Below are 23,578 nucleotides of genomic sequence, written 5' to 3'. Positions count from 1 at the left end.
ATGTGGCTCTCTAGGTCAGAAAGGTTGGGGACCACTGTGCTAGCATGTCTGGATAGGTCTGATACAACAATAAAAATGATACCTGTAGAACTCTAATGTACCGACGCTGAGAAATCGAGCTTTGATGCCTCATTCTGCAATGCTTCACAGACAATCATCACTGTCCCCATTGGGACTCACAATCTAGATTCCCTATCAGTATGTCTTTGGAGTGTGGTAGGAAACCTACGCAATCACGGGGAGAACATACAAACTCCTCACAGATGTTGTCCATGGTGGGATTTGAACCCAGGACCCCAGCGCTGCAAAGTGCTAACCACTGAGCCACATTTGCTTGTGACTTCAAAGCTTGATTTGTCAGTGTAGGTACATGGCGTTACTACACAACGGATATAATTTTTGTTGTTGTCCTAGAACCTATACAGTCATTATCATCCTGAGAGATTGTAAGAGCTGTTTCATCCTCTGATGGCGCGCCTTTAGGGTAACAGCTGTCTTCCGCGGGCACTGCACCCAGCCACATACTGGATATGGAGACTGAGAAGACGGGCCCAGGATTTTCAGCTCTTTTCATGCATCTTTGCAGCTTAATGCACAGCAGTGGTTGGACAGATTGTAATGGAGGATATGGCAGGCTTGGCTAGTTAGGTCCCATCTCCTTAAGTCTAAAGGGTAAATGATATGGGACGTACACTTTAAGTGCATGATTTACATGGTATAAACACTATTAGGTGGCAGTGCCGACTTAATAGGTTTATGGCATTTTTCAGTGAAAACACTAAAGCAGTCGTTCAATTAAGTTAATCACGTTGTATATTAAGGAGGCTTTTTGTGCATAATTTTCTACCTTCATCTTCACATAGAGATCTCTTTTCTGCAGCGATCACTGCCAGTTTATTGTGCTTTATGATCGGCCTTCTGCCTGTAGCGCTGCTAGAACCCACTTACTGCTCTGCAGTATACTTCTGTAAAGCCTCCTTAAAGTACATATGTATGTTTTTGCCATGTATGTGTGTGTCTCTCTACTACATAACCAGAACTTATTTCCTCAGCCATTTGGCTAAGGGCCGAGCCTAGCCATGCTTATACCACCAAGGGATCCACGTTTCTGCGGCGAAGATTTCTGCTGAGAGATGCGGACTAGCAGAAAGAAGCGAGAAAATTTCCAGCCTTTGGTTCTTACGGATAGGTATTTATGTGTTCGGGTTCGTGTGAATGTAAATTAGAAGTGTCCAGATTCCCCTCAGAAGCAAAACATAAGTAAAAAGTTTACATTTGATTACATAATTGGTTAAAAAAACCATCATAAGGTAAGAGCTTCTAATAGATTGCCAGCTGACATTTTGGGAATCTGATCTATTCTTAAAGGAGCCAGACAAGATAGACATGTTAAGTTTTACATTGATAGAGCAATCTACACAATGTACAGCTAAATGTCCAGACTCTAAAGAGTTAAGTTAGAGGGACTCAATCTCCAGAGTGATTGTAAGACCTCTTTTGTGGGTCTGCTTTGTGACAGGGCAGAGTAGACAGGTAAGTTCTCATATGGAGAATTGGCGTTTGATTCACATTGTACTGACCATTTCTTTCGTGTTGCAGGTATGATGGACGTGGTCACCTCCATGACCTTTCTGAATATGACGCAGAGCACAACTCGTGGAACCGAAATTATAATTTATCCGAGGAGGAGGCTCGAATAGAGGCCTTATGTGATGAAGAGAGGTATTTAGCGTTGCATACGGACTTGCTGGAAGAGGAAGCGAGGCAAGGTACATCACTATCTACACACCCGTCCCTTACTATAACTCCAACCCTTCCTTTAGAGTAAAACTGTACAGTATATAAATTTGACTAAAATCTCTGATTATTTTATACTCACTCTTTCTGATATTATCTATTTGACAGTTCCAATGGAATGGAAAACAGCTCTCTGAATGAGGACCGCAGGATAGTTATTTTATTTTAATTTTTTTTTTTATATATATTTTTGTAGAGACTGCTTTGTCCCAGCTTATCTGTGCACTGGAATATACTCGCTTTACTTAATTATTGTAGAGAGAAAAAGCCACGAGTCGCAGACAAACCTTCAGAATCCTGAACTTTGTCCTGCATGTATGCTACCAGTTTCACTTGTCAGGAATAGTAGATTGCCTTTTCTCCTGTTCATTAATGTGAATATATTTCTACATGACCATTGGCAATATCTGAGGGATAATGGCCTTTCAAGCAGCTGAAGCATGACTTGTGTTTTTTATTTTTGTATTATTTTTAATATGTTGCTATTTTCCTTCAAGAGGAAGAATATAAGCGGCTAAGTGAAGCCCTGGCAGAGGATGGGATGTATAACACTGTCGGCTTCCAATACAAAAGTGACTATTACGATCCTTCACAACCCACAGAGGAAGAAGATCCGCAAAAAGGCAAAGATGACAAAGGTATTTGATATATGTACACTGTGTTCCAAATTATTGTGCAAAAAATATTTCCTCATTTTCTCTAAATTACCTATATGAATTGCAGTCATTGTTATTTTCCAGTCATCTAATATTCTAGTATAATTGCAATGTTTTTGAACAAACTGCCTATGAAAACAGTATATTTTTAAAAATAAGAAACACTCAAAATGCATGTTCCAAATTATTATGCACAGCAGAGTTTTCAACCTTTTTATTTTGAACAAAAAATGGTCAATTGTGAAATTATAAGCATTCAGCTTATTACAAAATGAAATCAAACAGTTTTCAAGTCAAAACTTTATTCTAGGTGATGTTACATTTGCACATAGGACCCCTTGTTCGAAAGAAGCTTCTGAACACTCTCGTCCATTGAATTTGTCAGTTTTTGGATGGTTTGTTCATCAATTGTTTTGCATGTGGACAGAATACCCTCCCAGAGCTGTTGCTTAGATGTGAACTGCCTCCCGCCATCATAGACACTCCTTTTGATGATGCTCCAGAGGTTCTCAATGGGGTTCAGGTCAGGGGAAGATGGTGGCCACACCATAAGTTTGTCCTCTTTTATGCCCATAGCAGCCAGAGATGCAGATGTGTTATTTGCAGCATGAGACGGTGCATTATCATGCATGAAAATGATCTTGCTGCGGAAAGCACGGTTCTTCCTCTTGAACCATGGCAGGAAGTGCTGTTTTAGAAACTCCACATAGATTATGGAGTTCATCTTTACCCCTTCAGGGATCCTAAAGGGGCCGACAATCTCTCTCCCCATGATTCCAGCCCAAAACATTACTCCACCTCCTCCTTGTTGGCGCCTTAGCCGTGTTTTCATAGGGTGTCCATCAACCAGCCATCCTCCACTCCATCCATCTGGACCATCGAGCATTGCACGGCACTCATCGGTGAACAAAACAGTTTGGAAGTCAGTCTTCATGTATCATTTGGCCTACTGGAGCCGTTTCTGCTTGTGTGCAGTGGATAGAGGTGGTCGACAGGATGGCTTATGCACAACTGCAAACCTCTGAAGGACCCTGCATCTTGTTGTTCGGGGGACATTGGAGGCACCAGCAGCTTCAAGAACTTGTCTGCTGCTATGACAAGGCATTTTTGCAGCTGCTCTTTTAACCTGACGCAATTGCCTGTTGGAAAGAGTCCTCAATTTTTCCTTATCAGCACGCACACGTGTGTGCTGGGAATCAGCGACATACTTCTTGATTGTGCGATGATCACGATGAAGTGTCTTGGCAATGTTGATTGTAGTCATGCCTTGACCTAAATACTCCACAATTTGTTGCTTCTCAGCAGCCGACCCATCCTTTTTCTTTCCCATTTTGGCAAAAAATGTAGACTGCTTAATAATATGGAACAGCCTTCTTAAGTAGTCTTGCCTTTATTTGGACACACCTGCCAAACTAATTTGCACAGGTATCTGCAATTGCTTTTAGTGATATAAAGAACCCTGACACACATCACCATCAATGAGTTTAAATGACAAACAAAAAAATTCTAACCTTATCACTCCTAAACTCTTTTTGCATAATAATTTGGAACACAGTTTATTTATTAGCTTAAACTGCGTTTCTTCCCAGCAATCCCTTATCCTTTGAATAAGAAATAACCTACTGATTGCTGGGATTCCCCTCCTACATACCCACAATCCTGATAACGTGTTCTGGAACCTGTCTCTGCAGCACTGTCTTTAATGAAGTAGAAGTATTCTTATTCGATATCGGCTCCATTCATTGTGTTTGTGCGGCAGGAGAAAGCGAAGCAATGCCGCTCGGCAATTTCCAGCAAAGACAATGAATGGAGCATAGGTCAGGCAAATGCACATCCATTTCATTCAAGATAGCTGCAGAACTGTTCTTTAAATTATTAGGAGTTATAATGGTTGGATCCACAACGGGGGAGGATTTCCACAGAGCAGTGGTTTAGTATGTGGGCTGCAACTCCTTAAGCCCCCGTCACACATAGCGACGCACCAGCGATCCTGACAACGATATGACCTGGTCAGGATCGCTGGTGAGCTGCCAAACAGGCAGATCTCACCAGCGATCAGGACCAGCGACGACGTGGGTAACAAACGTGTGCGTCGCTTAGTTACCTGTTGTTTACCTTGGATACCAGCATGCTCGTGCTGGGAGCTGGTATCCAAGGTAAATATCGGGTAAGTAAGCGCGCGCGGCACTCATTTACCCACTGTTTACCTTGGATACCAGCTCCCAGCGCCAGCACGCTGGTATCCAAGGTACACAGCGGGTAACTAAGCGACGTGTGCACTTAGTTACCCGCGGTTTACCTTGGATAACAGCTTGCTGATCGATGGCCTCTCACTGCCAGCGGGAGACCAACGATCAAAAAAATGTCAAGGGCATTCGAGCTCGATCAGCGATACTTGGCGTGGGGGGGGGGGGTGGGGCGGTTGCTGATACATGTCATACACAGCGAGATCGCTGGTGAGATCGCTGTTGCGTCACAAAACTTGTGACTCAGCAGCAATCTCGCTAGCGATCTCGCTGTGTGTGATGGGGGCTTTAGTCTATAGAAGTTGGGGAAATAGATGAGCACTCTTCTAAATGTCCTAACGATCCTAAGTGTGCTTGTACTAAATTATCTTGATGGGAGGGATGATAAAACAGAATTTACACAGAGTTAAGAAAGTAAACTTTTATTTGTAGGTGCAAATATATTTCCCCTTATGATTGAACTGCCTGAAAGTAGAATATTTTCATTTATCAGACATTCAGAAAGGATGTATGTCTAGGTATAACATAGTGTTAGGCTTCAAAAGGCAAATTTGTCAGGTGGAAAAACCTAAAAGGATTGTCACCCACAAAAATTGATATTTTAACCCCTTCACGACCTTGGGGTTTTCTGCATTTTGTTATTTTTCTCCCATTCTTCACAGAGCAATAACTTTGTTTATTTTTATTGTTCCGTCAATGTGGCCTTGAGTATTTTTTTTTTTTTTTTGCTGGACGAGTTGTACTTTTGAACGACACCATTGGTTTAACTGTATACTGTTCCAGAAAACGAGGGAAAAAAAGTCCAAGTGCGGTGAAATTGCAAAAAAAAAAAAAAAGTACAATTCCACAATTATTTCTTGGGAATTTTGTCTACCTTGTTCACTATGTGGTCAAACTGAACTTCCCTTAAGGGGGTTTTACACTAAGCGAGATCGCTAGTGATATCGCTCAAGCGACACCGATATTGTGACGCGACAGCGATCACGCTAGCGATCTCGTTAAGTGTGAAAGGTAGCAGCGACCAGACCCCCCGTCGGCTATCGCTGATCGTGCTCGAATGTGCAGGTACATTTTTCCATCGCTGACGTCCCGCTGTTCAGTAATTATCGTTGTGTTTGAAGCTTTAAAAACGATGAGCGACGTCAATAACGACGCATGGCTCAGCGACACAGGCGTGACTTACCGGCCACGCCTCCTCTTCCCTATTGGTCTTTACAGCGCTGACAATGTGCGAAATGTATCTGACAAAAAAGCTATAAAAGACAACGCTGGAACGCCTCAGGTATTTGAAAAAAACCAACGATGATGATTCTTCAAGAGGGTTGCTGAAGGACGAATAGCGAAATCTAACCAAAAATGCACTTTTGTCTCTAGGGAGAAAAATGCTGGTTTAGAAGCTAACCACGGCGCTCCAGAGATTTAAACTGTAACGCTATTACGTCCTCTTTAATGACGCCGCCGGCAAATGACAGCGCAGCGGTGACCACCAATCGGCGCTTTGGGGGGCGTTGTAAATTAAACGCTGAAGCACGCCCACCGAGGTCTGAATCGTTTTTTGTTTAGTAATGTGAAAGGTACTCAACGAGCAACGAGGTCGCTATGCAGATCGCTGATCTCTCTAGAGTCGTTGACGAGAGTGGACTGTTTGAAAGCTATCTAGCGATCACGTAACGACACAACAGCGATCTATGCCTGGTCGGATCGCTATCGTTATCGCTGGTGCGTTGCTTAGTGTAAAAGGCCCTTTAGGATTCTCCAGGTTTTTATCAGTTCGTAGATACCAAGCATGTATAAGTTCTTTTTTTATTTAAGTACTGAAAAAAAATCCAAAGTTTGAAAAAAAAGGTGCCATTTTCCAAGACCTGTAGAGTCTGCAATATTTTTCTGACCATAAGACGCACTCCAAATTTATCAGATGGGGGTCCAACTTATTGTCCAAATTTAAGGTATCTTACCTAAGGGCCGGCGGTGGTAGAGCGGGGTCACAAGATGCATGTTCCCTTCCTCAGGATGCCGGCGGCGAAAGAAGTGGGGCAATGCTGCAGTCCTAGGGTGCGATGCTGCAGGTCCGGTGTCAGCGGTGAGGCAGAGCATAGAGCAGGGTCCCTTCCTCAGGATGATGGTGGTAGACGCGGCCGGTGTCTATGGCGAGCAGAGCCGAGTGCATCACGGGTTTCTTGGCAGCCATCTTCCTTAAGCCACGCGTGCGCAGATTGAGGTCTCTGTGGCCCTCGGCTTCAGGAAAATGGCCACCCAGATCGCAATCTGCGCATGCGCAGCCTCCGGCGGTCATTTTCTTGAAGCCGACGGCTGCCGAGATCTCAATCTGCACACTCGTCGCCTCCGGTGGCCCACAGCTTATGGAAGATGGCTGCAGGTAAACCAACAATGCATTTCGCACCGCCAACACCGAGCCTCAGCATTGCCACACCTCTGCCGCTACCAGTTCTGCTCCATCACTGCCGCAACCCCCCAGTCAGCCTGAGAGTCTGCGTTTGGGCTATAAGACGCACCTCCCATTTTCCTCCCGAAATTTTTGGGGAAAAAGTGCGTCTCATAGTACGAAAAATACGGTACATTTTTCTGGATTTAGAGCTGGGTGAGGGCTTACCTTATATACTCGCGTATAAGCCGAGATTTTAAGACCATTTTTTTGGGGCTGAAAGTCCCCCTCTCGGCTTATACGCGAGTCATATACCGGGGGTCAGCGGGGGAGCAGGGGTGTCAAGAGATCATACTGCTGCATTTCCCACCCTAGGCTTATACGCGAGTCAATAAGTTTTCCCAGTTTTTTGTGGCAAAATTAGGGGGTTCGGCTTATACACAAGTATATACGCTATTTCTTTCTTCCGAGCCGATCTGATGTTTTTATTGATTCCATTTTGGTATAGATAGCGATGTTTTGCCTGTTATTGTATTGCAACCCACGGTGACTGTAAATCTGGCATTTTGATTGTTTTTCTCGTTACACTGTTTACCGATCGGATTAATATTTTTTTTTTATTTTGATTGGACAGTTACTTAACCCCTTCCTGACATGAGCCGTACTATCCCGTCCATGGGACCTGGGCCCCTATGCCCATGGACGGGATAGTACGTCTAGCGCGATCAGCGGCGCCCACGTGGTGAGCGCCGCTGATCGCGGCCGGGTGTCAGCTGATTATCACAGCTGACACCCGGCACAATGTGTCAGGGGCGGTCACGGACCGCCCCCGACACGTTAACCCCTTACACACCGCGATCAAACATGATCGCGGTGTACCGGGGGTTAAAGGGAAGCATCGGCAGGGAGGGGGCTCCCTCCGTGCTTCCCTGAGCCCCCCACGGCAGCGCAATGTGCAGCGCTGCTGCGGGGGGCTCCTTTCCTCCAGGCCCCCGAATCCAAGATGGCGACGGGGGCCTGAGGAAGCTGGCTTCCTCAGTGCCTGCAAAGCGCAGGCATGAGGAAGCCTTCTGCAGTGCCTGTGTCAGATCGCTGATCTGTCACAGTGATCTGTGATGTGACAGATCAGCGATCTGTCACAGGACAGTGATGTCCCACCTGGGACTATTTAATAAAGTAAAAAAAAAAATTAAAAAAAAGTGTTAAAATAATTAAAAAAAAATCGCCAAATAAATTAGAAAAAAAAAAAAAATATTCCCCCAATAAATCCATTTTTTGGAAATAATAAAAAAAAAACAATAAAAGTACACATATTGGGTATCGCCGCGTCCGTAATGACCCGCCCTATAAAACTGTCCCATTAGTTAACCCCTTTAGCGAACCCCTTAAAAAATAAAAATAAAAAACGAAGCAAAAAATGATGATTTATTATCATACCGCCAAACAAAAAGTGTAATAACGCGCGATCAAAAAGACGCATATAAATATCCATGGTACCGCTGAAAACGTCATCTTGTCCCACAAAAAACGAGCCGCCACACAGCATCATCAGCGAAAAAATAAAAAAGTTATAGCTCGCAGAATAAAGCGATGCAAAAATAATAATTTTTTATATAAAATAGTTTTCATTGCATAAAACCGACAAAAACATAAAAAAATGACATAAATGAGGTATCGCTGTAACCGTACTGACCCGAAGAATAAAACCGCTTTATCAATTTTACCGCACGCGGAACGGTGTAAACGCACCCCCCCAAAAGAAATTCATGAAACGCTGGTTTTTGTTCATTCTGTGTCCTAAAAATAGGAATAAAAAGCGATCAAAAAATGTCACGTGCCCGAAAATGGTACCAATAAAAACATCAACTCGTCCCGCAAAAAATAAGACCTCACATGACTCGGTGGGTTAAAATACGGAAAAATTAATAGCTCTCAATATGTGGTGATGCAAAAACTATTTTTACAATAAAAAGCGTCTTTTAGCGTGCGACAGCTGCCAAATATAAAAACCGCCATAAATAGTAAATCAAACCCCCCGTCATCACCCCCTTAGTTAGGGAAAAATAATAAAATTAAAAAAAAAGTATTTATCTCCATTTTCCCATTAGGGCTAGGGTTAGGGTTAGGGCTAGTGTTAGGGCTCAGATTAGGGTTAGGGTTAGGGGTGTGTTGGGGTTAGGGTTGGAGTTATAATTGGGGGGTTTCCACTGTTTGGGCACATCAGGGGCTCTCCAAATGCAACATGGCGTCTGATCTCAATTCCAGCCAATTCTGAGTTGAAAAAGTCAAATGTTGCTCCTTCCCTTCCAAGCTCTGCCATGCGCCCAAACAGTGTTTTACCCCACATGTAGGGTATCAACCTACTCAGGACAAATTGCAAAACAATTTTTGGGGTCCAATTTCTCCTGTTACCCTTAGGAAAATAAAAAATTGGGGGCAAAAATATCATTTTTGTGGAAAAAAATGATTTTTTTATTTTCACGTCCGAGTGTTATAAACTTCTGTGAAGCACTTGTGGATTCAAAGTGCTCACCACACATCTAGATAAGTTCCGTGGGGGGGTCTAGTGTCCAAAATGGGGTCACTTGTGGGGAGTTTCAATAGTTTAGGTACATCAGGGGCTCTCCAAACGCACATGACACCCGCAGACCATTCCATCAAAGTCTGCATTCCAAAACGTCACTGCTTCCCTTCCGAGCCCCGACGTGTGCCCATACAGTAGTTTTCTCCCACATATGGGGTGTCAGCGTACTCAGGCCAAATTGGACAACAACTTTTGGGGTCCAATTTCTCCTGTTACCCTTGGGAAAATGAAAAAATTGGGGACTAATTGATCATGTTTCTGGAAAAAATACGATTTTTTTTATTTTCATGCCCTGGCATTATAAACTTCTGTGAAGCTCTTGGGGGTTCAAAGTGCTCACCTCACATCTAGATAAGTTCCCTAGTGGGTCTAGTTTTCAAAATGGGGTCATTTGTGGGGGTTTCCACTGTTTAGGTACATTAGGGGCTCTCCAAAGGCAACATGACACCCGCAGACCATTCCATCAAAGTCTGCATTCCAAAACGTCACTACTTCCCTGCCGAGCCCCGACGTGTGCCCATACAGTAGTTTTCTCCCACATATGGGGTATCAGCATACTCAGGACAAATTGGACAACAACTTTTGGGGTCCAATTTCTCCTGGTACCCTTGGGAAAATAAAAAAATGGTGACTAAAAGATCATGTTTGTGGAAAAAATACGAATTTTTTTATTTTCACGCCCGGGCATTATAAACTTCTGTGAAGCACTGGGGGGGTCAAAGTGCTCACCACACATCTAGATAAGTTCCTTAGGGGGTCTAGTTTCCAAAATGGTGTCATTTGTGGGGGGTTTCCACTGTTTTGGTACATCAGGAGTTTTCCAAACGCAACATGGTGTCCGATCTCAATTCCAGCCAAAAACGTCAAATGGCGCTGCTTCCCTTCCGAGCTCTGCCATGCGCCCAAATAGTGGTTTACCCCCACATGTGGGGTATCAGCGTACTCAGGACAAATTGCACAATAACTTTTAGGGTCTTGTTACCCTTGGGAAAATAAAAATTGGGGTGAAAAGATCATTTTTGTGGAAAAAATATGATTTCTCGTTATTGGGGGACAGAGACCATGGGTGTATGCTGCTGCCACTAGGAGGCTGACACTATGCACAAAAAAGGTTAGCTCCTCCTCCGCAGTGTACACCCCACCGACCGGCAGGGAATTCCTCAGTTTAGCTTAGTGTCAGTAGGAGGTGGACACGGGTCTTTCATTAGACCCATATCTACCTCGTCGTGCGTCGTTCCTTTACAGGTTCTACGGAGGGATACAGAGTGAAAAGTCACATCTGTACTCCCACATGGAGTCTGCGAGTACGGCGTGTACTGCCAACCCGTATCCTTGCAGTTCTCCGCGGCAGGACCAGCCAGACGGACGCCGACACCAAGACGTGCCAGCGACTCCAGGGGTCCTTGTCGCCAGTCTCCCTCCCACTCGCCTACCAGAGCCTGTCGGTTGGATGAGACGCAGGAGTTCTTCAGTCCCAGGTAACGGATCGGGGATGGGTGAGTATGGATTTTTTATTTTTATTTACCTGGCTGCCCATTCCCGACGGACAGGGGGTGCGCCTCTTCAATGGCACAGGGAGCGGGCGCTGCGGTCGCTCGCAGTCGCCCTACGCCCATAGGCACACCATGCTCCATATTGCTGGCCCCCGCGTTCCCCCCTTCCCTCCCCCCTTTCTGGGGACAGGGAGTACAGGGCCTCTTCCTCTCCTTCTTCCCTTGGACGCGGCTTCCGGCGGCAGCGGCGTCCTTTTTCCGACCTCCGCGCCGACCCCCTGCTGACAGGCGGCCGCCGCAACTAATTTAGGCCCCGGCTTTAGTTCGGGCCTACCGCATCGTCGCGGCCACGCCCCCCGCCCCTTTCTTCTAAGCGGGCTTCTCTCCCGCTCTTCCCAGGCCCTCCCACCGCCTGTCCTTCACCTGCCCAGCCCGCTATTGGCCAGAGGGCAGAGAGTTTTAACCCAGTGGTGTGCTCCGCCCTCCCTCCTCTCCTGGACGCGCGCTCTTTCTCAGGCAGGCGCCATTTTCCCAGCCTGTCAGCCGGACACCAGCTCGTCACCGGATATCACCATCTGCCAGCTGGTTTTTTCGCTCAGGTGGTCTGTCGGCCGGATTTCGCTCTGACCCGCATCCACTGACAGGTCGCAGAGCATCGCTTCTGGGGACACCGGACCGTGAGTAGCTCTGCACTGCAGACTGACCCTTCTCCGCCCTCTGTCCCCCAACCTTCCGGCACTACCTCAGCTTTTCACTATGTCTAACTTCAGCCTGACGCCGTCCAGGGGCCATCTGCTGCCCCAGGTGAGGGTGAACCCCCCCACGCCTGGCTGGGCCTCCTCTCTATCTCAATCAGTGGCAGACCTCACCAAGGTGTCTCAGTCCCTGGTGACCGTTCTGGATACGTTGCCCCTGGACTCTTCGGCAGGGCCAAGCAGGTCCCAAGTTATTCCATCTGAGTCAGTCAGCGTTAGTCGCAAAAGACCCAGCCGGAATCCTCTCCTCGCCCCATCTCACCGCATAGCCCTTCTCAGCCGCCTCCCACTCGGGCCTCCTCTCCCGAGTCAGGTGAAGCGCTTTCGGACAGGTCATCTGAGGGGATTTTATAGCTGGATTCAGACCAGGATGCAAACATGAAGTTCACAGTGCAGAACCTCATTGCAGCGATCCATCATACCTTCGATATTGCTGACTCCCCTGCGAAATCCTCAGATCAGGAGGTTTCGTTCAGACGGGCAGAAACTCCCTCCAGGGTATTTCCTTTCCATTCCGAGTTTGGAAAGATTTTTACCAGGGAAAGAGAGGATCCGACCAGACGCTTTCAAAGAGGAAAGCGTCTCGGCGTACTCTATCCATTCGCTAAGGAGCTCACAGACAACTGGTCTGCTTCTCCCTCGGTGGATCCGCCCGTGTCCAGGCTTTCCAATAATACGGTTCTCCCGCTTTCAGGTGTGGCGTCCCTAAAGGATTCTAATGACAGGATTATAGAATCCCTGGCGAAGTCTGCCTTCGAAGCGGCTTCAGCGGCGGTATGTCCAAGCTTGGCTTCTTCCTGGGCAGCAAAGGCCATAGCCACATGGGCAGACTACCTTCGTCAGGGCATCTTGGATAAAGCGCAACCGGAGCGTTTGGCCGATCTCGCCAATCAGATCTTCCATGCGGGGGTCTATCTTCTTTCCGCTTCCTTGGATGCCGCATCCTGCGCAGTTCAGGCGTCAAGCAACGTAGTTGCAATTCGACGTACAATTTGGCTAAAGGCCTGGCAAGCGGACTTGTCTTCTAAAAAGTCCCTCACTAACCTGCCTTTTCAGGGGGTGCGCCTCCTTGGGTCCCAATCGGACCAGATTATTAAGGACGCCTCTGGAGGCATGAGTTCACTCCTCCCTCAGTCCAAGCCTCGCAGTCCTCCACTAAGGCGTCAGTTTCGACCCTTTCGGGCTTTCCGCCGTTTCAATACGGCAGACAACTCCAGCCAACAGAGACCGCAGGCTCGCCAGGATAGAAAGTTTCCTTCAGACCCACTCCTTCCTGGTGATCCCACTCTTCCCAGGGCAGACCGTCCAGATCTAGATCTGGACGGTCTACTTCAGCATGACTATCGTCGGGCACTCGAGGGGTCCTTCCAATTGGGAGATCGGCTTCCTTCAGGGACGTTTGGCTGGCCTCTGTAGAGGAAGCTTGGGTCAGGGAGGTCGTATCCCCAGGATACAAGATAGAGTTCGTCTCTCTTCCACGGGATCGTTTCTTCGAATCCCAGCCTCCAAAAGATCCAGCCTTGATCTCGGGGTTCTCTACGGCTATCGCCTCTCTCCTCAGTTCCGGGGTGATTGTGCCCTTTCCCGAATCGGAGCGCTTCACAAGGTTCTATTCGAACCTGTTTGTAGTGCCGAAAAAAAAAAAGGCGCAGCTCGACCCATCTTGGTTCTCAAGCCGCTCAACAAGAGGGTCCGCCTTCGCCACTTCCGCATGGAGTCGCTTCGCTCGGTCATCGCTTCCATGGAGGAGCAGGATTTCATGTGCTCAATAGACATCCAAGATGCCTATTTACATGTTCCAATTTTCTCCGGACATCAGAAGTTACTGCGTCTCGCGATTCGGCAGAACCACTACCAGTTCGTCGCACTGCCCTTCGGTCTTGCCACCGCTCCCAGAGTCTTCACTAAGATCATGGCTGCGTTGTTGGCTTCATTGAAGGTCAGAGGTCTCGTTCTTTTCCCGTACCTCGAAGATATTCTGATCAAAGCTCCCTCATTTCAACAGGCTCACCAAAGTTTGTCAATCGTCTTGGACACTCTTTCCAATTTCGGGTGGATCATCAACAGGAAAAAGTCCTCTCTGATTCCTACCCAACCTCTGGTCTTTCTAGGCGGCCTACGGTTCGACACTCGTCGGTCAAGGGTCTTTCTCCCACAAGAGAAGATTCTCTCCCTGCAGCAGGAAGTACGATCGCTGCAGATCACACGACTCCCGTCCCTCCGTAAAGCCATGAGGGTCCTGGGAAAGATGGTGGCGGCGATAGAGGCAGTTCCCTTTGTCCAATTTCACGCCAGACCTCTCCTGCAGGCCATTCTGTCGAGGTGGAACAGATCGCCTCTGTCCCTGGATTGCCCTGTTCATCTTTCATACCGGATCAAGCGGTCCCTCAACTGGTGGTTGACGTCGTCTCTCATTCTATCGGGTCGTTCCTTTCTTCCCATTCACTGGCAGATAGTAACAGCAGATGCCAGTCTCCTCGGCTGGGGGGCAGTGTTCCGCAACCACACGGTTCAGGGCCGATGGTCGGATCGGGATTCAGCTCTGCCGATCAACGTCCTAGAGATTCGAGCGATCCATCTGGCTCTCGTTCACTGGGAGAAACTCCTCAAGGGACTGCCTGTCCGGATTCAGACAGACAATGCCACAGCGGTGGCGTATGTCAACCGCCAAGGGGGGACACAGAGTGTCTCAGCTCTGGCGGAGGTGTCCAAGATTCTTCTTTGGGCGGAGATCTCCGTTCCGACAATCTCCGCGTTACACATTCCCGGCGTAGACAACTGGGCCGCCGATTTTCTCAGCCGGGAGGGCCTCGCGGCGGGGGAGTGGTCCCTACATCCGGAGGTGTTTCTTCTGCTCTTCCGTCGGTGGGGCACCCCGGACGTAGACCTCCTGGCGTCTCGCCTCAACAGGAAAGTCCCACAGTTTGTTTCCAGGTCTCGAGACACTCTGGCAGTGGGCGCCGACACTCTGGCCGTTCCTTGGTCGCAGTTCGAACTCCCCTACCTGTTCCCTCCCCTGCCTCTTCTGCCCAAGCTGTTGAAGAAGATCAAGGCAGAAGGAATTCCAGTCATTCTCCTTGCCCCGAATTGGCCCAGAAGGTCTTGGTTCGCGGACATTGTCAACCTTCTCGCGGACGCCCCCTGGAAGCTTCCAGACAGAACAGATCTGCTGTCTCAAGGTCCGATTTGCCACCCCAATTCTCGGCCGCTCATTTTAACGGCGTTGCTGTTGAGACCGAGGTTTTGAAATAAGCAGGATTTTCCAACCAAGTAATTCAGGCCATGATCCGAGCCAGAAAGCCATCTTCTTCCAAGATCTACTACCGTACTTGGAAGGCCTATTTCACTTGGTGTGAGTCCTATGGCTTCGCGCCCATGTCTTTTTCGCTCCCTTCAATCCTAGCGTTTCTTCAGGCAGGACTGGATGCGGGGCTTGCCCTCAGTTCCTTGAAAGGTCAGGTTTCGGCACTGTCCATTTTGTTTCAAAAGACATTGGCTTCCTGTCCTCAGGTCAAGACCTTTCTTCAGGGCGTGGCTCACACGGTTCCGCCGTACCGGGCGCCCGTGGATCCATGGGACCTTAATCTGGTTCTAGGGGTTCTGCAAGGTCCTCCCTTTGAACCTATCAGAGATATTTCCCTTTCTCTCCTTTCTTTGAAGGTAGCCTTTCTGGTGGCCATCACTTCCGTCCGGCGCGTGTCGGAATTGGCAGCTCTTTCTTGCCAATCTCCCTTCCTGGTACTTCACCATGATAAGGTGGTTCTACAGCCCCTGCCCTCTTTCCATCCGAAGGTGGTGTCTTCGTTTCACCTCAAGGAGGAGATCGTTCTGCCGTCCTTCTGTCCGAGTCCCGCTCATTCCCGAGAGCGGTCCTTCAACAAGCTGGATCTGGTTAGGGCGATAAGGGTCTATCTGTCTAGGACGACTCCCTTCCGAAAGACAGTCGCTTTTCATTATTCCAGACGGGGCGCGGAAAGGTCTCCCGGCGTCAAAGGCCACTGTTGCTCGCTGGATCAAATCGGCAATTTTGGAAGCCTACCGAGTTAAGCGTCGCGGAGCCCCTCCGGGATCAGGGCCCACTCTACTCGGGCAGTGGGTGCCTCCTGGGCGGTACGCCACAGAGCTTCTGTGCTGCAGCTTTGCAAAGCTGCATCCTGCTCATCGGTTCACACGTTTGTGAAATGCTGCAGAGTCCACACCTACGCTTCGGCGGAAGCCAGCCTAGGTAGAAGGATTCTGCAGGCGGCGGTGGTGAGTCCGCTGGCCTGATGGAAGTTTGTTTCCCACCCCAGGGACTGCTTTGGGACGTCCCATGGTCTCTGTGTCCCCCAATAAGGCGAACGAGAAAACAGGATTTTTAAGTTGCTTACCGTAAAATCTGTTTCTCGGAGCCTTCATTGGGGGACACAGCACCCTCCCAAGTTCTACAACTCCTGTCCTTATGTTTGTTGGTTATTTACAGTTGAGTTGTCTGTTCTGTTTTTCAATCTATTCTGTTACTTCTCCTACTGCTTTCTCACTAACTGAGGAATTCCCTGCCGGTCGGTGGGGTGTACACTGCGGAGGAGGAGCTAACCTTTTTTGTGCATAGTGTCAGCCTCCTAGTGGCAGCAGCATACACCCATGGTCTCTGTGTCCCCCAATGAAGGCTCCGAGAAACAGATTTTACTGTAAGCAACTTAAAAATCCTGTTTTTTTAATTGTACCGCTGTACGTTATAAACTTCTGTAAAGCCCTTGTGGGTTCAAAGTTCTCACCACATATCTAGATAAGTTCCTTGGGGGGTCTAGTTTCCAAAATGGGGTCACTTGTAGGGGGTTTCCACTGTTTAGGTACATCAGGGACTCCAAACGTGACATGGCGTCCATTCTGAATTCCAGCCAATTTTGCATTGAAAAAGTCAAACGGCGCTCCTTCCATTCTGAGCTCTGCCATGCACCGAAACAGTGGTTTCCCCCCCCCCCCACATATCAGGTATCTGCGTACTCAGGACAAATTGCACAATAACTTTTGCAGTCCAATTTCTCCTGTTACCCTTGGTAAAATAAAAAAAATTGAACCTGAAGTATTTTTTTTATGAAAAAAAGTTAGATGTTCATTTTTTTTTTTAAATATTCAAAAAAATTCCTGTGACGCACCTAAAGGGTTAATAAACTTCTTGAATGTGGTTTTGACCACTTTAAGGGGTGCAGTTTTTAGAATGGTGTCACTTTTGGGTATTTTCTATCATATAGACCCCTCAAAGTGGCTTCAAATGTGATGTGGTCCTAAAAATAAAATGGTGTTGTAAAAATGAGAAATCGCTGGTCAACTTTTAACCCTTATAACTTCCTAACAAAAAAAAATTTTGGTTCCAAAATTGTGCTGATGTAAAGTAAACATGTGGGAAATGTTAGTTATCAAGTTTTTTGTGTGCCGTATCTCTGTGATTTAAGGGCATAAAAATTCAAAGTTGGAAAATTGCGAAATTTTCAAGATTTTCGCCAAATTTCCGTTTTTCTCACAAATAAACGCAAGTTATTTGAATGAAATTTTACCACTAACATGAAGTACAATATGTCACGAGAAAACAATGTCAGAATCACCGGGATCCATGGAAGCGTTCCAGAGTTATGACCTCATAAAGGTACAGTGGTCAGAATTGTAAAAATTGGCCCGGTCATGAACGTGCAAACCACCCTTGGGGGTGAAGGGGTTAATGTAGTGATACCGAACGTGTTTTTTTTTTTTAATTTTTATTTTGAATGGGCTAAAAGGGGGTGATTTGAACTCTTTATTTTAATTTTTTTCCAATATTTTTACAATCGCCTCCTTAGACTTGAAGCTGTGATCTTATGATCGCTTGTGCTACACAGCTTATTGATAAAAGGGGGTTCTTTCTGACAAATGAATAGTCTAAAGTTGAGGACACTTTAAAGGGAGTCTGTCCTCAAAAAATTACTGTTCAAACAAAGCACAGACGTTTGTTGCACCCTTGGCATGGCACTTTAGGTCAGTGTACCATGCCACCTACTTGTTTTTGATCTGTGTTCCCTCCTCTGCCTTTTGAAAAACGTATCAATCAAGGTGGGTGGAGATAAATGGAAAATGAGCTTGTGGGAAGGGTGCCGTTGCTTGGTTTGAACAGTCATATTTTGTGTTGACAGACTCCCTTTAATGGGAATCTGTAGGCAGGCTTTCACATTCCAAGCTATTTGTACGCACATGTAGCTCTTTGAAACGCAAAGTCCACCAATACCTCTACTTGGTCAGTCTGAAAAATCTACTGAATACTGAAAAATCAGCATTTGAATTGATATGTAAAATGCAATGGTAGATCTGGAGCTCTATTCCCTGCCCAGTGCCGTCGCCTCCTGCGTGACTGTCATCCTCGATGCTATCTGACTTCAGGCAAAGGTTCTGTGAGTGTATGTCATAGTTAGGGTTTTGAACTGGAGCCTCTGCACGATAGGAAGCCAATGAAGGCCTGGCATAGGGGAGAGGCTGGGGAATAGCGAGGAGACAGGTGGATTAGTCGGGCAGCAGAAAGCAGGATGGACTGGAGTGGTGCCAGAGTGCTAAAGGGGAGGCCTCAGAGTAGGAGGTTGTAGTAGTCGAGGCGGGAGATAAGGGCATGCGCTAGTGTTTTTGTGGTGTCATGGTCAAGGAATGCGCGAATCCGGGAAATGTTTTTGAGTTTGAGACGGCAGGAGGAGGCTAGGATTTGGATATGTGGCTTGAAAGAGAGGGCAGTGTCGAGGATCACCCCGAGGCACTGAGCATGCGCGACTGGGGAAAGTGGGCAGCCATTGACATTTATGGATATCTCTGGTGGAGGGGTGGAGTGAGATGGGGGAAAGATTATGAATTCTCTTTTGTCCATGTTCAGTTTTAGAAAGCGAGTAGAGAAGAAAGCTGAAATAGCGGACAGACATTGTGGAATTTTGGTCAGTAAGGAGGTGAGGTCAGGTCCAGATAGGTAGATCTGCATGCCGTCTACATAGAGATGATACTGGAGACCGTGGGATTCTATGAGTTGTCCCAGGCCGAAGGTATAGATGGAGAAGAGTAGGGGTCCTAGAACTGAGCCTTGAGGAACACCGACAGAGAGGGGGCGGGGTGAGGAGGTGGTGTGGGAGAGGGACACGCTGAATGTTCGGTCTGTTAGATATGATGGGATCCAGGATAGGGCCAAGCCTGTGATGCCCAGAGATGAGAGAATCTGGAGTACGAGGGAATGGTCCACAGTGTCGAAGGCAGAAGACAGGTCCAGGAGAAGGACAGAGTAGTGTCGCTTGCTCTTGGCGGTTAGTAGGTCATTGGTTACTTTGGTTAGGGCAGTTTCAGTTGAGTGATGCAGTTGGAAGCCTGATTGTAAGCAGTCAAAGAGGGAGGAGAGGTGGGAGGACAGTTCAAGATGGACATGCTGTTCCAGTAGTTTTGAGGAATAGGGGAGAAGAGATATTGGGCGATAGCTAGACACAGAGGATGGGTCGAGGGAGGTTTTTTTGAGGATGGGTGTGATCGAGGCATGTTTGAAGGATGAGGGGAACACACCATTTGTAAGTGAGAGGTTGAAGAGGTGTATTAGAGTGGGGATGAAGACTGTGGCAATGTTAGGGATGACTGCTCCTCACGCCCTCCACCTCTCCGTGCTGGCTTCAGAGCAGAGGTGGGATGGATTATTTGTGTGGGGAGCAGTGCATAGTCATTCTCTAATAGTGGGCACATGTGTTGTGATCTCCTGCCTTCAGAGACCCACCCTCTTCCACCCCACCTCCCCATAGCCAGGTACATCTGGACTGTAAGACGCCCCACCCCACTTTCCTCCCAACATTTAAGGGGCGGGGACTCATCTTGTAGTCCGCAACATACGGCACATATCTGTACATGTGCATAAACAGCATTACGTATCGTTAGTAGATTATAACCTGAAATAAATAGTTCTGAGCTGCAAAGGAAACTGTCATCATGCTTGTCAGACTTGCCCTTAATAGCTTACTTGAGCACCTGTAATGCTCAGTGTCTGGCTACTCAGTGTAGAGACTACTGTCATCTACAAACTTTATCAGCATTGGATGTGGGTACGACTGTAAAATCTATTACCACTCACTCAGGCTTTCAGTCACCTTTTACTCAGGATGCAAACAATTGGTCAACAATCCCAGATGCATTACTCGCTGTCACAGACATGTGTTCTGGGCTGATGAACACCAAAAAACACTCCTGCTCTCCTGTAGTTAAACACTCTTAAAGGAAATCTGCCACAAAAAATATTTTCCCACAAAAATGTTTAGCCCCAATTTTCTTTATTTTCACAAGGATAACAAGAGAAATGGACCCCAAAATTTGATGTGTAATTTTTCCTGAGAACACAGACACCTCATATGTGGTCAAAAACTACTTTTGAGGCACAGTGCAAGAAATGCCACATTGGAGTTCATTTTTTGGCAGAACAGCAGACCCCCCCCCCCCTCCCCCTTATAAGTGACCCCATTTTACAAATGACACCTCTTAAAATGATACTGGGGGGGAGGGGTGCAGTGATCATATTGACACCACAGGTGTGTCACACAATTTTGTACCATTGGGCAGTGAAGAAAAAATATTTTTACTGCCAAAATTTTACATTTTCACACTGTGAAATGGGTAAAAATGGCATCAAAATTTGTCCCACAATTTCTGCAGAATATAGCATTACCCCATATGTGGATGTACAGTACTCCTTGGCCACACAGCGAGAGTTACCTCGATTTTCCTAGAATAGTTTGGAGACTCCATATACAGAGCCCCTAAGTCCTAGAAGAGCAGAATCCTCCCTCAATTTCTCCCATTTTGGAAATTAAACCCCGTTGAGAATTTATCTACAGGTGTAATGACTCCATGGGTGTTTTCCAGAAACAAGCAGTAGTGGATGTTTTTGAGTGAAAATTGCAAACTGCCATTGTAGTGACCCGTACGTTGTAATGCCCAGCTCGTGCTTCTGGAGATATATACCTGTAAATTAGGCGGGCTGACATCACTACAGAAATGTCAAACATGTGAGTGCTAAATGTGGTCTAGGCACACTGTGGGGCTCAGAAGGTAGGGGGATTTTGGGTTTGGGAGCACGGAGTTTGCTGAATTTTTTTTGGGGGGTGGGGCGAGGAGCTATATTGCTTTATTTCCGTTAACAGATGACATATCTGCGTGGGTACTTGCTTTTTGTTTGTGGCTTGAGTTGAAACTTTTGTTGGGAACATTTTACATAACATTTGGTATCTTATCTGTTGCTCTAGGCTGAACAATTATATTGGGGTTTCCATCTAAATCTCCGAGTGACGTGGTTCAGATGAAGCCCTCGAGGGAGCCTCTCACATTAATAAGGCAGCAGAGTTACTCTGGACTCTGTCTGGCCTCTGTTCTTCTGTCTCCTTTTCAGAAGTGTGCAAAACTGTAGCCGACACCACTTCTATGCTCACCTAAAAAGACTTGCGCATCTGAATCACAGGTCAGACTGTGTCCACTGTGTCTCCATCTGCCTCATTATATGGAATCTTGAGTTAGGGGTTCCTTCTGAATCGCGTATTTCAGAGATTGACACGGAAACCTGTTGGGAATTCGCTTTCTGGCCTACCTCTGGTTACTAGTGAAGGTAGTGGAGCTGGTTGTATTGACAGAGGGGTCGCGAGTTCTCTTTACGGGCTCCCTCTGGTGGTTACTGGAGGTAATGGAGCTGATCTAATTAACAGAGGCCTGCCACCTGATAATGAGGAGGATGACTGGAGATCTGGAGTTTCTGACTGGATTTAAGACATCCGACTCCCTCTATCCCTGCTGGTGATTTCTTTCCTGCCTCCGAGGTCTTAGTTTCCAGCTCAGTCCCTGCATGCTCAGCTAAGTGTTCTTTTGCTATTGTTCACATTTGATCTGGTTTTGTCTATTTCAGTTTTGTGTGTTCAGCCATCTCCGACTGGGGCTGTGCTGAATTTCCATCCTTATGTTACTGCTTGTGCCAGTTTGTTTTTGTCCCTTATTAGATTGGCCTCTTTTTGCTCTGCTTTCAGAATATACCAGAGTGCTGATATAGTGGGCGAAGTCTAGTGACGTCAGTATTTTTCTATCAGACGTGTTGGGCATTTTTTGCAGGGTTTTTTACGTGATTGCAGACAGTCTTTCCTTTCCTGTCCTGTCTAGTTAGTGTTGGCCCCATCGTTTGCTAAGTCTATTTTCCTACCTGCGTTTGTGTTTTCATCTTGTCTCACCGACAATACATGTTGGGGGCTGTCTATTCCTTTGGGGTCTGCTCTGGGGCAGTTTAGATTTCCCCTTTCTTTCTTTAGGCTTATTTAGTTCTCCGGCTGTGTCCAGGCGTCTAGGATCATCGTAGGTACGCGCCACGGCTACTGCTAGTTGTGTGGATAGGATCAGGGGTCTGCAATCCGCTTAGTTACCAACCTCTCTGGTTTTCTGTGGCTTAGCTTGGTCTTGCTTTCCTCCTCCGTGACCCAATCATAACAGAAACCTCTGTGTAAGAGCTCAGCGCAGAAAGCAGGATAAATGTGTGCTAAACCTTACTGTGAACTTTGTGAGGCAGAATGAACAAATCAACAGCAGATGAAGAATTGGTTTTGCCTCTTAACCAGCCATAGGTGGAAGAAGACCCTCATGTTTGTAATGGGCACTACAGTGTAGTGGGCAGTGCCAATATCAGATTTACAATTTTCACTCGGCAACTTCCACTGCTGCTTGCTTCTGAAAAACAGCCATGGAGTCAAAATCTATACTACAACTGTAGACACATTCTGAGAGGGGTGTCATTTCCAAAATTGGATCACTTGACAGGGGATTCTTCTCTTCTGGCACTTCATGGCTCTGGATATGGAATCCGCTAACTATTCTATGATTTGTCCTCCAAAAGGCAAATAGCGCTCTGTCCCTCCTGAATCTTGCCGTGTGGCTAAGTAGTACTGTACAGCCATATAAGGGGTACTGCCATGTTCAGCACAAATTGTTTGACAAATTTTGATGCCATTTTTACCCATTTCCCTCTTTTGAAATAGTAAAATCTGGGGCTAAAAGAATGTTTTTGTGGTAATGATGTAATTATTTTTTCACTGCCCAGTGGTATAAAATTCTATGCCACACTTGTGGTGTCAATGTGATCACTGCACCTCTAGATGGATTCATTGAGAGGTTCAGTTTGTCAAATGTCATTTGCAGGGAGTTTTGCTGTTCTGGCACCTCAGGGGCTCTTCCTTTTCTGTCTATTTTTCCAATGCTTTGTTTGCACAAACCAGTGACTGTCAAGTGATGGTATCTAATTTCTGGTCCAATTCAAGGTCCAACCAACATATTCAGAACTGTATTTCAAGAGGAAATTGACCCTGTCACCAGTTCCAGACACATTACTTCCATTACGACTCCAGTTCCCATACACAAGCCCTTGAGCGAGCGGTGTACCTCCCCTGCTTGGATCCTGTGTATTGTGCAGCGTGCTTAGGGCCCGTCACACATAACGACTCACCAGCAATCCATACAACGATATGGACTTGTCAGGATCGGTGGTGTGTCGCTACATGATTGCTGGTGAGCTGCCAAACAGGCATATCTCAGCAGAGATCAGGACAGCGACACGCGGGTAGCAAGCGACGCACGTCGCTTAGTTACCCGCAGTGTACATTAAGATACCAGTGCACTGGTGCA

The 23,578-nt window shown here is 46.9% G+C and overlaps 1 protein-coding gene across 3 annotated transcripts in view; it reads left to right on the top strand.

Moving 5' to 3' along the window:
- Positions 1–23,578, top strand: part of SFSWAP (splicing factor SWAP) — a 194,198-nt gene that overhangs the window by 2,875 nt on the left and 167,745 nt on the right. For 2 of the 3 annotated variants that reach the window (XM_073557037.1, XM_073557038.1), the window contains exons 2-3: positions 1,600–1,769; positions 2,295–2,435. In XM_073557037.1, the coding sequence (XP_073413138.1) occupies positions 1,600–1,769; positions 2,295–2,435 (311 nt within the window). Of the gene's footprint in view, positions 1–1,052; positions 1,190–1,599; positions 1,770–2,294; positions 2,436–23,578 lie in introns of all 3 variants that reach the window. The other variant, XM_073557039.1, reaches the window with a different exon arrangement.

This window comes from Dendrobates tinctorius, unplaced genomic scaffold (assembly GCF_039654945.1).
Source record: "Dendrobates tinctorius isolate UK_male_01 unplaced genomic scaffold, ASM3965494v1 ptg000243l, whole genome shotgun sequence".
Lineage (NCBI taxonomy): Eukaryota > Metazoa > Chordata > Amphibia > Anura > Dendrobatidae > Dendrobates > Dendrobates tinctorius.
The sequence above is the reverse complement of the archived record's forward strand: the minus strand, read 5'-3'. Positions and strand labels throughout refer to the sequence as shown.